At 34.0% G+C, this 13,639-nt stretch overlaps 1 protein-coding gene across 8 annotated transcripts in view; it reads right to left on the bottom strand.

Annotated features, from left to right (window-relative positions):
- Positions 1–13,278: 13,278 nt before the first annotated feature.
- LOC143253117 (uncharacterized) overlaps positions 13,279–13,639 on the bottom strand; it is a 62,349-nt gene continuing 61,988 nt past the window's right edge. For all 8 annotated transcript variants that reach the window (XM_076506410.1, XM_076506414.1, XM_076506408.1 and 5 more), the window contains one exon: positions 13,279–13,625. In XM_076506410.1, coding sequence (XP_076362525.1) covers positions 13,545–13,625 — 81 coding nt within the window. In that variant the 3' untranslated portion in view covers positions 13,279–13,544. The remainder of the gene's footprint in view (positions 13,626–13,639) is intronic.

The following is a 13,639-nucleotide window of genomic DNA, read 5'->3' as shown; positions in this document are numbered from 1 at the left end:
CCAACCGTAACTATTACAATTTCTTACGAACGTTAAAAGATAAGAAAAGGACAACACTAAAACGTTATAAAAGTTTCGAAATTAAACATAAACCTACACCAAATACAACACTTTTAAAATGTGCTGTCAAGGTGAATCTTTATAAGGCTTCTCAAAATTTTTACACAATATACATTCAGAGAATGAAAATAAATCACAAGAAAAATAGGCATACAAATCTATTACGATAACTCCTACTTCCAAGATTCAGATGTTAATCTAACAATTTGAGAGGCGAACCCTTTGATATTACAGGGAAAGTCTCAAACAAATTTATACATCAAATACAACCACTAAGGCCAACAACACAAAAGTTAATACTTCCGGTTTCAATATTTCAAAAATGTATAAAACCATTCAGGTTGCCCGTTGAACGAAATATCTTTAATAAAGGATTTGTCCTTATGAAAAGTAATGTTTGTCTTTTGCACATCAAAAGATATCGAGCGTTTTACGCAGACTAAGAATGAAAATCCATTTTTTCAGAATATCGGAAACCCCTTCTATAAAATTATTCATTCTTGTGATCTCTTCATAAATTTTCTTTCAAACATTCATCATGGATGCTACTCTCCAGTAAGTTTACCACACTTGATTACATCATTCGTAATGTATGAATGAAATCAATTAATTAGATTTAAATCTTAAGACTAAATCTAAAAATATCTCTCATGACGAACAATTAGTTTCAAATAGTTTGCAACCAAGAGATGGCATCGTTATATAACCAGCAGATAAAGGTAAAATAATAATCAGTGATGTCGAGAAAACCCACTTGTAGAGACATACATATGCAAAAACGGCTCGTTTGGGTTGATAAAATATTTTACATGGAAGAGCGAACAACGTTTCGACCTTCTTCGGTCATCGTCAGGTTCACAACGTGCTGTTTACAATCAGTGTCAATTGCAGTTCCCTGACGATGACCGAATATGGTCGAAACGTTGTTCGCTCTTCCATGTAAAATATTTTCTCAACCAAACGAGCCGTTTTTGCATTGATAAAAGTTAAGTCATAATAGTTTCGCGGAAGAATTTATATATAACCGAAGGTTTGATACAAACATGCTCGCCCTCCCAGCCGTGGGGGTGTATAATGTGACGGTCAATCCCACTATTCGTTGGTAAAGAGTAGCCCAAGAGTTGGCGGTGGGTGGTGATGACTAGCTGCCTTCCCTCTAGTCTTACACTGCTAAATTAGGGACGGCTAGCACAGATAGCCCTCGAGTAGCTTTGTGCGAAATTTCCAAACAAACAAAGATACAACAGTAGTAATTTCTACAACACTCTCCAACACAATCAAATTTTTAGCTTCAAACTGCCCACTACAGTCAAGAACCTCATTGTAACTGAACTTGAAACTTCCACTTTCTGTCTTCTCCCTAAAACTCACAAAGGTAAACATCCAGGTCAACTTATTGTACCTGCATGAAATTGTTCTGTAAAGTAAATTTCTAGTTACCTTGAAAAAATTTTATCAGTATTTGCCCTGAATTTAGAAACACACATAAAGGACACCACTCATGCTAGAGCGTTAATCAACAACACATATTTAACTGTAAAGAAACACAACATCTTCACTACGGACATAAAATCACTGCACACATCTCTCCCACACAACGAAAGTTTAATAGCAATAAAATGTTTCTTAAACCAAAGACCCATTGTCAAAATTTAAAAATTAAAATGTTTCGCCAACTGTCAAAATATGAGGCTTCTACTTATACTTCTTAATATTATAAATATACACTGTGTTACTGAAACTTTGTGTTGATACTGACAAAAATTTACAATCTTTTAATTGTGTTATGTATATTCACAAATACTTTTCAACATTTTCAGTTTATTGCCTTTTCTTTTTCTCTTCAGTTGCACAGCAGCATGTCTTCAGACACGCAGTGCTACAAACTTTGTTTTGATACTTGTGGTAGGTAGAGCACAGATAGCCCAACATATAGTTTTGTGTTTAACTACAAACAAACAAAAATAAAATTTTCTATTTTGCCTACTGATTGATTACTGTATTCTTATACATAAATCTGATCTTAGTTTAATATTTTGTCTCCTGAAGCTCATTTGAGATAGGTCTTTAAAATTGGAACTGTTCACTCAAAATATTGTCCATAATGTATTGTTAGAACTTGGTATCATTAAACACCATAGTGTTTCAGTATGAAAGGATGGGCTGAGAAACAAAAAGGTTGATGCATTCAGTCTGTTACTCTGTTTTGATTACAAACAACTGATAAAGTTGAATTGTAACCTTATATGAGCATTTAATTGCCTTTATTGAGTGTTCCACATCTAGTGATACACCCAATGTCATTGAAAAGTATTGCTAAAGTGGAGGACTGGGAAATAGCCAAAGAGTGGAACTGTCCATGTTTTTTTTGTTTTTTTTCCATGCTAGCCAAAAAATGAGTGATGTTTTTGCAATGGCTTTAGTTTGACAAAAAAGCAATTTAAAAGCACTTGATAACAAGTTATCATTGAGCACAATAGTGCTTAATGTGTGGGAATGGGCCCAGGAAATAAAATGACTTCCACATTTAATCTGTTGCTCTACAATACTAACTAATACCCACTAAAGTTGACTTATAGCCTTATTTTAGAACCTAATTGCTATTAACAAGTTTCACACCTCATGTAACAGTGATATTATTCTGTTTTTTCTGCCACATATTTTTGAAAAACTACAACTTAGCAGAGAATTCAGTTGATAAGTGTATATTATTCCATGTTTATCGTCACTATATGGCAGTACAAATTGTTTTATATGTATATATGTAAGACACATTGATTTGTAAGCACAACGAAATATTTTAATACACTTTATCTTTCAATAGAGCATTGGTCTGTCTTCTTAAGGTACTGTACAAATATAAATCTGTAACAGAGATTTAATTTTCAAAGGAAAGAAACTTTCCCAAACTCGGGTGTTTAGGGTTATTCATATCTTCCCTTCACCCCATTCACGATAGATTGTTTGATAAATTCATGGATTTGTAGAATTCTAAAAGTTTGATTATAAGTTTCACTGTGGTGGATATGAAGACTGGTGGATTAGTAGACAGAGAGAAGATTAAGACCAATGATGACATTGAAGAGAAGAGAAGAAGCAAGGTGAGAAACAAAGAGCTTTATATACAGAACAAACATGTTTGTAGGGGCTATGGAAAACATGAAGTAACAACAAGGTGTTATAATGTGACAACATTACTTTGTGACAAAGTTATTGCAAAAAAGGAAGGCCATAGTAGGTCAGTTAGGGAGGGGAAGCTAGGTGAATAAACTTTGCCACATTTTGGTAATGTTATTGGGGCCATTGTCATGGTTTAAAGATAAAGCACCTCTTTTCATAATTTTAATGCTTTCAAGAACAAGAGGATCAAGTATTAATGCAACTGACAGATCTGTGTGCATGTGTTTGATGTTCGAGTTTAAAAACACCAGTTTCTTGATTATCAAAACAATATATATATATATATATAGCAGTCTTCTCTTCTTCAAAATTTCATTGAGTTTGAGCCTGATAGCTATGTGTAGTATCATACAGCATGACCTGGGATCTGTATGATGTCCTCTCATTAACAAACATGATCCTAGCATGTAATGGAGTCAACTGTATACACATATAGTAAGTTGGAAGGCTTTGGTTCTTTAAATATACCCTTAATGTTAATCCAGTGTTCTGGGGAGCCTGTAACATCCTAGAGTAAACATTTCAGTTTAATCTTGGATACATTAAGTCCAATGAAAGAAATTGATACAATATTAACAGTACATATTACCATTGAATTATAAGAATAAAACAAATATTTGCTTATCCACCAACCTCAATGAAATTGTTAAAAAAAAGAAGAAGAAAGGGGTTGAAGAAACATTTGCAAAAATTAAGTTTGATGTAGGGTTAGCAATACCAAAAAGTACAGAAACAAGGTAGGAATAAATACAAAAGGCATACAAAATCCCTCCTAAAAAAATTAAATCATGAGCATACAAAAATCCCTACATAAGTGCATAAGTAGCAAGTAAGTATTTAGTAAATCTTACAAGTTTACAGTTACTAGCCACTGTAAATTTATGTGGTTTTATTCAAACTCAAATTCATGGAGCTGACAGGAATTCAACATTTAATTGTAGAAAAAAGTTATTTTTTAAATATTTGGCAACTTATGTAATGATAAATCTTAGCTGAAATAAAAATATTCTGATAATGTACATTGTAGTTCAAACAAGTTCAGCCATAAACTTCGTTTGTACGGAAAAAGTGAAAAGTATCTTCGTTGATGACAACCATAACAACTGTAAAACTTTGCAGAGTATCAACGAAATTAGAATAAAACAATTGTTCAGAAAATTTGTTCCGCACATTTCTCAAATTGTAACGACTATAACAAAATAATCATTTTCAGAAATATCATAATAAAGAAGAACGATGAAAATGAGACCAAATACAACAAAGGAGAACTATAATGTTTTCCATCAAAGTACGACCTGTTGGATCCAAGCATTTGAATTCTGTTGGTATGTATGTGCACGTATCATGTATCTGTTTCTCCTCTTATTTTAGTATGAAAATTTACAAAAATTTATTCATTTCGGTGGTGGAAGGTTTTGAGTAATAGATAGCTAAAGAAAGATATTCAGTTCCTTTCATTGTAGCTAGCCATTGTTCTCTATCATTCATCAAAAGTATTTGTCTTTCTGTGCATAGGGCTTTTGAAAGATTATTATGCTGTATGTGAAAATAAACTGTGCCTTTTCCCACTGTCAGATCACATAATGTCTATGGCTACAACTTTTCTTATGGTCAAAGGAAATGATGAACAAGTCACATGGGTGGTGCAATTTACTTTAGGAAAATATGTCATTACATATATAAGAAGAAATAGATTTTATGTTTTCTTAAACTAGAACAGATTTTAGATATTTGCAACAAATTATCCACAACTTTGTAAGCTTTTACATGTTTAGTATAGGTATCTATTAAAGATTGTGATAAATAACTACATATACATTTGTTGTGATTCTTGAATAAAGTAGTTTTCACTGCATTTTTCACGTTGTGTTCAGCTGGTTTTATTTTACAAGTTCAGAGCATTCAGATTTACTTCACAATAGATTGCCTTTTAATACCTCTTGTTTTTTCTGTGGAAAGTATGCCTGATCTTTTTACAAGTGGGGAGACAGTAAATATAAGGAAGAATTGGTGATTGAGCAAATGAAGCTACAATTTAAGTATCTACATTTTGTGATCATATCTGGTAACTACAGGGATAAAATCCATTGTGGCTGAAAATGACACAGTAGCATCCTTTCCAGTTCCAGCCACAAAGATACATGTGAAACACAATGCAGTTGCTGTAGTGTGTTCTGTCACAGGGCAGATTTTTTTGGAATATCTGGTAAAATTAACATGAAATCTAGTCCATATAAAAATGTCAAATTAATTTGTTTATTCTTTAACGTTTCTTCAGGTTACATTTACTTGTAGATCTAAGTGCACAACGTTTCAACAAAAATTTTATCACAAATAAACTGGCAGTATTTTCTTGTTAATCATTTGAGTAACTGAACAAATTCAACAAATCACGCTTTTAATAGTAAAAAACTCATTGCCTCACTGAATGCTAATTGAGTTCAATAACTTGCAACATGTACTTGTAAATAAAATACTCGTTTCTAGTTATTGGATGAAGCTTCTGGATTAAAATATCATTAGCAGCTTCCTCTATCTCACTCCTCAAAATTTTAGTCTCTTTCTTCTTGCCCATCTTTTAATTATTTCATCTCTGGCAAAGCTTCTGAATCTAACTGTCATGTTTAAACTGAGTGAAGATATATTTTTATTTCACCAAAATAATCCTACATTTAACACTAATTTTCTAATGTTTTTGTCGAGAGGGTTCTTTTAAATTATTTGTTGAAAATAAGGCCAAGTTCAGTCCACGTAACGATAACTAATTAGATTATTTCAATACACAATGTAATACAAATTTAACCTGTAGTAGGCTTGAATTAAAAATAAATAAACAATTAAACTTTTTAGCTTAAATGCTAATACTATTATAGGTTTAATATAATGGCCGAGCGCGTAAGGCGTGCGACTCGTAATCCGAGGGTCGCGGGTTCGCGCCCGCGTCGCGCTAAACATGCTCGTCCTCCCAGCCGTGGGGACGTTATAATGTATGGGTCAATCCCACTATTCGTTGGTAAAAGAGTAGCTTAAGAGTTGGCGGTGGATGGTGATGACTAGCTGCCTTCCCTCTAGTCTTCGAGTAGCTTTGTGCGAAATTCCAAAACAAACAAACAAACATTTAACTGATCAAAAATAACTGGCCATTTGTGCACTGAATACTTCACTTTAACATTTGTTAACTACTTAACTCTACAAACTCTTGTTTATGACATATGCCTCAATTTCTAGATTAGTGGTTCTTAACCTTGGTGGAGGTACTGAACCCCGGAAGTTTCGTACTTGCATTCACTGAACCCTTCGTAATCGGAAAAATAAAATATGATTTTTTTCAAATTCAAAACATAAGTACATATTTTATTAGTGCACAAAATGAACCATGCATCAGTTGCACACAATATCACTGTGTTCAAAGAACAAAACCAACAAAACATGAATTTCACACAAACATAACTCAATGTGACATTTGCTCTTGCCTTTCAGAAACAAGTTCAGAAATGCGCGGCTTCACCTTGGCAAGTGCCACTCTCATATCATTTTCGCAACAAAGTCTGTTCCTTTTCTTCGTTTTTATGTCTACCATTCTCGAAAAGGATTGCTCACAAAGATACGTTGTAACAAACAGTATGAGTATCTCAAGGGCTTTCTTAGCAATAAGAGGGTATCCTATGATTTGTTGACACCAAAACGTTGAGAGCGTTGTTGTTCTGAAAAGTTGCTGTTGAACCTGGCTCTGCTGAAGCTCAATGATTTCGTCGAGGTATTCATCATTGACATCTGCTGTCGCAACACTAAACGTGAACGGCTGTCTAACCCATGCTGGATATGACTCTCTGGTGGGGAAGTATCTGTCGAGAGACTTTGCGAATTCATCTAAGTGCATGGCAATTTCTTGCTTCAGTTCCCCGGGTACAGAAATGTTTCCGATTTCAGACACATCTTCGATCTTACTTACACAGTCGTTTAGCAGGAGAAAGTTTGCAAAGTTATCATTCTCTGTTTGTCGTTTCCATAACGGTAGTTTTTTTTTTTTTTTTAAAGTCTTCAGGTTTTCTTCCGCTTCGATGATGTTGACTCCACCGCTCTGCATCTGTTGATTGAGATGATTGAGAGCATTGAAGATATCGGCCATGTACGCCAAAATGAGAATGAACTTAGACTTTTCAAAGCAATCTGCATGGCATTGTTGGTGCTCTCGCAAAAACAGGGCTAATTCCACATGCATGGCAAAAACACGATTCACACCTTTCCCCGGGATAACCACCAAACGTTAGAATGGTACAGAAGTACCTCGAATTCAGAGACCATTTCATTACACAGCTCTTTGAAGATGCGGTGCTTCAGGGCACTATTTCGCACAAAGTTCACACATTCCACTACAATTTTTAATACTTCTGTCAGTTTTGAAGGCAAGGTTTTTGAAGGCAAAGTATGCCAACGCATGTCTGTGCAGAACACAGTGCATTACAATGATGTGTGGTGCATCGGCTTTCACCAGCGCACCAAAACCAGAGTTTTGTCCTAGCATGACTGGAGCTCTGTCCGAACAAACTGCAGAAACCATATCCCACGAAAGATTTTTGTCTCTGAAGAAGTCGTCCACAAGTTTCTTTACGTCGGCTGCCCTAGTTGTTGTTGTAAGAAGCTTACAAAATTAAAAAATCTTCTTTTATCTCGTCGTTCTTCACATAGCGCACGAATACAACAAGCTGGCTTTGATTGGAAACGTCGGTGGTCTCGTCGAGTTGAAGGCTGAATTTTGCTGGGCTTGAAATCAGATCTGCAACTGCTTGAGTCAAGATGTCATCGATCAGGTCATCTATTCTGCTGCTGATGGTGTTATTTGAAAGAGGAATTTGGGATAACTTGTTTTCAGCAGCTTTTCCCAGCATGATATTCGCCACCTTCAATGCAGCTGGTTATACGAGTGCTTCACCAATGGTGTGTGGTTTGCCCTACTTTGCGATCAAGTATGCAACTTCGTACGATGCTGTGAGAATCGATTTGTCGATAGGTACAAAGCCGAGAAGAGGCAAAGTAGCCTTTTCAGCGAACCTGGCTCTCTTTATCTTGAATTCAGCTAGCGTTGTGGCTTTGTATTTCCAATCTCCATGCAGCTATAGAGAGTGTTATCTTAGTTTTGCCAGTGCTAGACTAAAATTGCTCCACTTGGCATTGCAAATCATGCATTGAGGACGCTGACTCCCATCATATTCCGTTATGCACGTAAATCCATATTGTACGTATTCGTCCGACCACTTTCTGTTTTTGCTCAACATAGTTAGTATGAAGGGATTGAAAGATTAGGGAAAAAATCACAAATGACGCACGATTACTACAGTCACAAGTCGACTGCTAAGCGCTCGAAGTTCCCTGCAGCACAGATATTAAGGTCAAGTGATGTGACGTGATCAGCCGCAAGTGGATGGCCAAGTGGAGCATGACATCACGAATCATATGAGTAGGGTGAACGGAACGGACACACACACGGTGTGTGTGTCTTGACCTCTGCCGAACTCCTGAGACTGACTCACCGAACCCCTGGGGTTTGATTGAACCCAGGTTAAGAACCACTGCTTTATCACCTGCCCACCTTCTAGAAATCTCCATATTTTCGATGTCAATGTATCGTACGCGAAGTTTGATAGCCTCAACATCAATGAATTATAAATATAACTTCCTACAATCATTTGCTTTTAACTGTTATAGCAAAATTTAAACAATATTTTCATTTTTTTTTCTTTGTTACCAGCATTGTCCTTGTAAATAGCTCCAGCCACCTGTCTTATGTTGAGGTTTCTGCCACTGTTCGTTGTTAATGGACTTGCACTCCTTTGCAATATGACTCATTTTATAACAAATATAGCATCTCTTTTCCATTCTGTCTGTTAGTTTCCTGTTACCTTTGGTAAACTCCTGCTCAGTTACTCATGGTTTCAAATTTTAATTGGATATTTTTTAATTTGCCAGTTATACTCCCTCTATGGGCTCCCCTATACTGTTATAGTGCTCTCTCCTTTAAGAACAGTGACATGTTTGTTGAATATGTGATAATGGGCTGTATTAATATGTCTACCAGCACTTTAAAACACATGGTTATATTAGTCCATCTGGTGAAATATCGCCTCAGATGCACCACAACCTGAAATTTAGTTTCTTCAGTCACGTTTGACTCCTTTGAACATTCAACAAAAACCTTCTTCGGTAATATCATATTATTTCAGTAAAGCAACTTTTAATTTGTCATAATCCATGGTATCTTCTGGTTTCATGTCTGCTTATAACTGTAGACCTTTTCCTATGAAAACTGCATTGTGACAGAGATCCCAGTCACCTTTATCCCAATTCTGACTTTAGGATACTCTTTCAGATCTTTTCAGGAAAGCATTCATGTCATATTTATGTTCATCAGATTTAGGCAGTTTGAGTCAACTAGCCCTATTTACCTATTGATTCTATTACCATTCTTTGGTCCTCCTTCCTTCGGTTGAGTGAGTTTTGCTATCTCACTTTGTGCTCTTATTCTCTCTACTCTCTCATTTTCAATTTGTGCTGTTATTCCATCTACTCTCTCATTTCATTTTGTACTCTTATTCCTTCTTTATTTCCATTTTTTTCCTTTCTCTCATTGCCTTCTCCTTCATTTTGTCTTTCTTCCTTTCTTCTCCGTATAACTCTTCTCTCTCTAGTTCTTGGTATTATTTAACAAATACTTATATTTCACTGTCTCTTAACTTAAGATGTTCTCCAATTTCTACCAGTTTGTCAAAACTTGCATGGTTAATAGTGATATTGTAATCTACACACTATTTTCAGTGCTACTGCACTTGTCTGTTTTCAGGCATACTTATTTACGCTGTTGTACACATTTCCTTCTATCGCCATTTATCACTGTATAATTTTGGTTAGCTCGCCAATTGTTAGATTCTAAAATTAAAATTTTTAACCAATTGTCAAAATAAAAGGCTTTTACTTATACATCTTAATTATATAAATATATACCGAGTTGTTTTTGGGCTTATAATTATTCTACAATAGGTGTTTGCAACTTGTTAGCTTATTTGTGTTACTTTCTTATAGCAAAGTCACATTGGGCTGTTTGATGTGTTGATGGAGGGGAATCGAACCCCTGACTTTAGCATTGTTGATCCAACTACTCTCCGCTGTTCCAACGAGGAACAACTCATTGGCAATAAATTCAAGATAAATAAACTGCACGTATTTTTGTTTTCAAAATAATATATAAATTCGAAACAAGTTAAATGTACATACAGTAAATTATTCATGCTATAGAGATTATATGCATATAAAAAACATTATAGATACATAGATCTCTTCTTGTCAAAAGTCCACTTTGGCCTATTCAATTACTTTAGAATTTCAGTTGACAAGCCAAATTATCTTTATTACTATTCCTCTAGTATTCTCTGTGGGATTCACAATTTTGACGCGAGTTACCATAATTGTTTGTTCTTCTTTCTTCAAAATATCCTATCTTCCTTTTTTCAATGTGCATTCAGGCTGATTTAATTACTTTAGAACCATCTTTTGATGGAATATATTATTTTTCTCCTCTCCTTTATTGTTAGTTTTACTCTTAACTTGTGAAACGTTAGGCCTATCACTTATATCGTAGTTAATTTCGTTGTGAAATTTTCTTGGCCTGTAACTTGTTGTTTTGAATTAAGCACAAACCTACACAATGGGCTATCTGTGCTCTGCCCACCACGGGTATCGAAACCCGGTTTTTAGCGTAGTAAGTTGGCAGGCATACCGCTGAACCACTGGAGGCCCCTGTAACTTGACTCTCTACTGCTATTGTCTGTCTGTTATTTTTGTCTCGTACTATTTATATCTTTATTACTTAATCGTCTGCCCACCTTCTAGAAATCTCTATATTTTCTACGTCATTGTATTTCACACGACATTCTGTAGTCTCAACATCAATGAATTATAAAGGTAACTTCCTACAATTGTTTGCTTTCAAGTATTATAACAAAATCTAAACAATAATAAAATGTTCACTCACAAAATAAATTAATCAATTGTATCTAAACAATAGTCTTTTATATCATGACAAATTCTAAACACTGATGACAAGGATAAAAACACAGATGTAATACTATAATAAGACCAGGATGGTTACAAAAAGTTATTTAAGGATACTATAAAGGTGTTCAATCAACTAAAAGAAATTCATCAGTCATTATATTTATGGAATACTATGATCATTATCAATATGGTCAGTGCTTGAATCTCCCTCCCAGTAATAGTGCTGGAAAGTACAATATTGTATTAACAACAGTTAAAAATTAGCTAAAATTAATTTCCTTATACCAGTGAAAAATTAAAATAATAAGTTAATGAAATAGATTCTAAAACGTAAAAAAAAAAGTTCAAAACTAATGACAATTGATAAATTATGTTTCTGTTTTGAAGGATAGCCTCATAGCTTTCCACCAACCAGCCCCAACCAACCAACCTATTTGTGAGACATTTTTTGATATTTCAACCACAGCTACTGTCATAAAACTATTCAGTTGATTGTTTTGTGTTCTAGTTCTATGCTACAAGAGGATAAATAATAATAATCCATTGCATCTCAGGGGTAACAAAGCAAACAAGAGAAGTATATAAAGTACAAATTTACAATTTCCTCCATCACTGGTGTAAGTTCATTTAAAATAATAGGATTTTTCTTACTTACTTGCTCTTTTCACATACATCTTTACTGAATCTGAATGCAAATTGAATCACATTTACAAAAAAATATCACTGAACACACAAAAAATTGACAAAAATGCCTAATGTATCTCAGGATGGCTGGTATCGGTATGGTCTTAGGTGCACGTGCTCAGCAGTAGTCAGTTGCAAACTCTTTGTTAACCTGAAGATAACCTAAGAAGGTCGAAACATTGTTCTCCACCTTATTTTGGTAAAAGTGTTAATACCTATATCAGCTGTCCTGAGATACAATTTTACTTCAAGTGGGGTTCTTATATAACATAATAAAAAATACCTGATGTTTTATCCTGTTACATGAGCTGTAACAGTTTTTAAAGGAATTGCTTAACTACATAATCCAATAGGCTTTGTTTATCATAAAATTTAATATATTATTTGGTAACATAGCTTTATTATTTGTATATTTTTTGAGCAATAATGCTATTGTAAAATCATGAAGGAAGCAAGATAGTGTTTTACTTAATAGCCTTCATTTTCTCTCGATGAATTAGAAATGAAAAATGCATTTCTTCAGTGTTTTTAAGTCATTGCTGCCTAAATTTATTCTGCAACCTTACACACTGTACTTTCAAAACCATTAAGACACAAAGCCATGTTTATGCAGAACTTTGCTTTTTTGTTCTAATATGTTTATCAAATAATCGACTTTAATGCAATACCAGCCTCTTAGGCATGTATAATGCATTTTTCTATGTTCATAGGAATTTATCAAGTAGGAAGAAAAATACTGTATAGTTAGATTTGTGAAACCATTATTATATACATATTTTCACTTAATGGTTATTAGAATTACTGATGTAGTTTTCTCATTTTAACACTTTGGTTTTGTGATCTACTCCAGGAACAAGAAAAGTGTCCTGCTAGTTTATCAGTTCTCATGATTCATAGTAAAGTCAAGGATACTAAATAAAAAATAACTGCTTGTATCGAAAATAGATAATGTTGCATCTTTAATTTTTATCCTAAAAAATCTGATTTGCACATGGTCTAAAATAGAACTGATGACAACTGCATCTCACTTCCTTAATCAGGTTCACACCATAATAGTGTTTGTGAATATTTATTTAATTACACACACAGATACACAGTACTAAAACAACTACTATATTTTTGTTTCCTGGGCATTCCAATGAGCCTTGGTATTAAAGGAAAGGCTCTTCTTGGCACTGGACATGCAAATATAGTGTGTTTGACATATTCTTCTTTGCTTTTCCTCATGGTTTCTTAGAATAATTTAATGGATTTTAAAATGAGCAAACAAAAGAAGATCATATGAAATAAACTAAACAAACTGTATTTTGTGTTAAAGTAAGATATATTTATTTGAATAAAATATCATACATTATATACAATACGTTAAACCAGTATCTGTAAAATATTCTTTCTTTGAAATGACTGCTATACAATTTTTTATACTGATTCACGATATTTGTGGCAAATTATTTATCATCCACTATTTAAAATGTTTTGTTTTTTATTTTAATTATTAGTATATGCCTGTAAAGATATGTAATAAATATGAAGATATTTTTATTTTATGTTCCATTCTGCAACAGTGTCTTTCATCCAGGTTTGAAAACTTTTGCCTTTCTCTGCTGTTTTTGTGTGCATCTTTTCTTTCTTGGTGTTGTAAAAGTAATACACTGCAAATAGATAT

The sequence above is a fragment of the Tachypleus tridentatus genome, chromosome 6, assembly GCF_004210375.1.
Source record: "Tachypleus tridentatus isolate NWPU-2018 chromosome 6, ASM421037v1, whole genome shotgun sequence".
NCBI lineage: Eukaryota > Metazoa > Arthropoda > Merostomata > Xiphosura > Limulidae > Tachypleus > Tachypleus tridentatus.
Note: the sequence above shows the minus strand (reverse complement) of the source record. Positions and strands in the feature narration are given on the sequence as shown.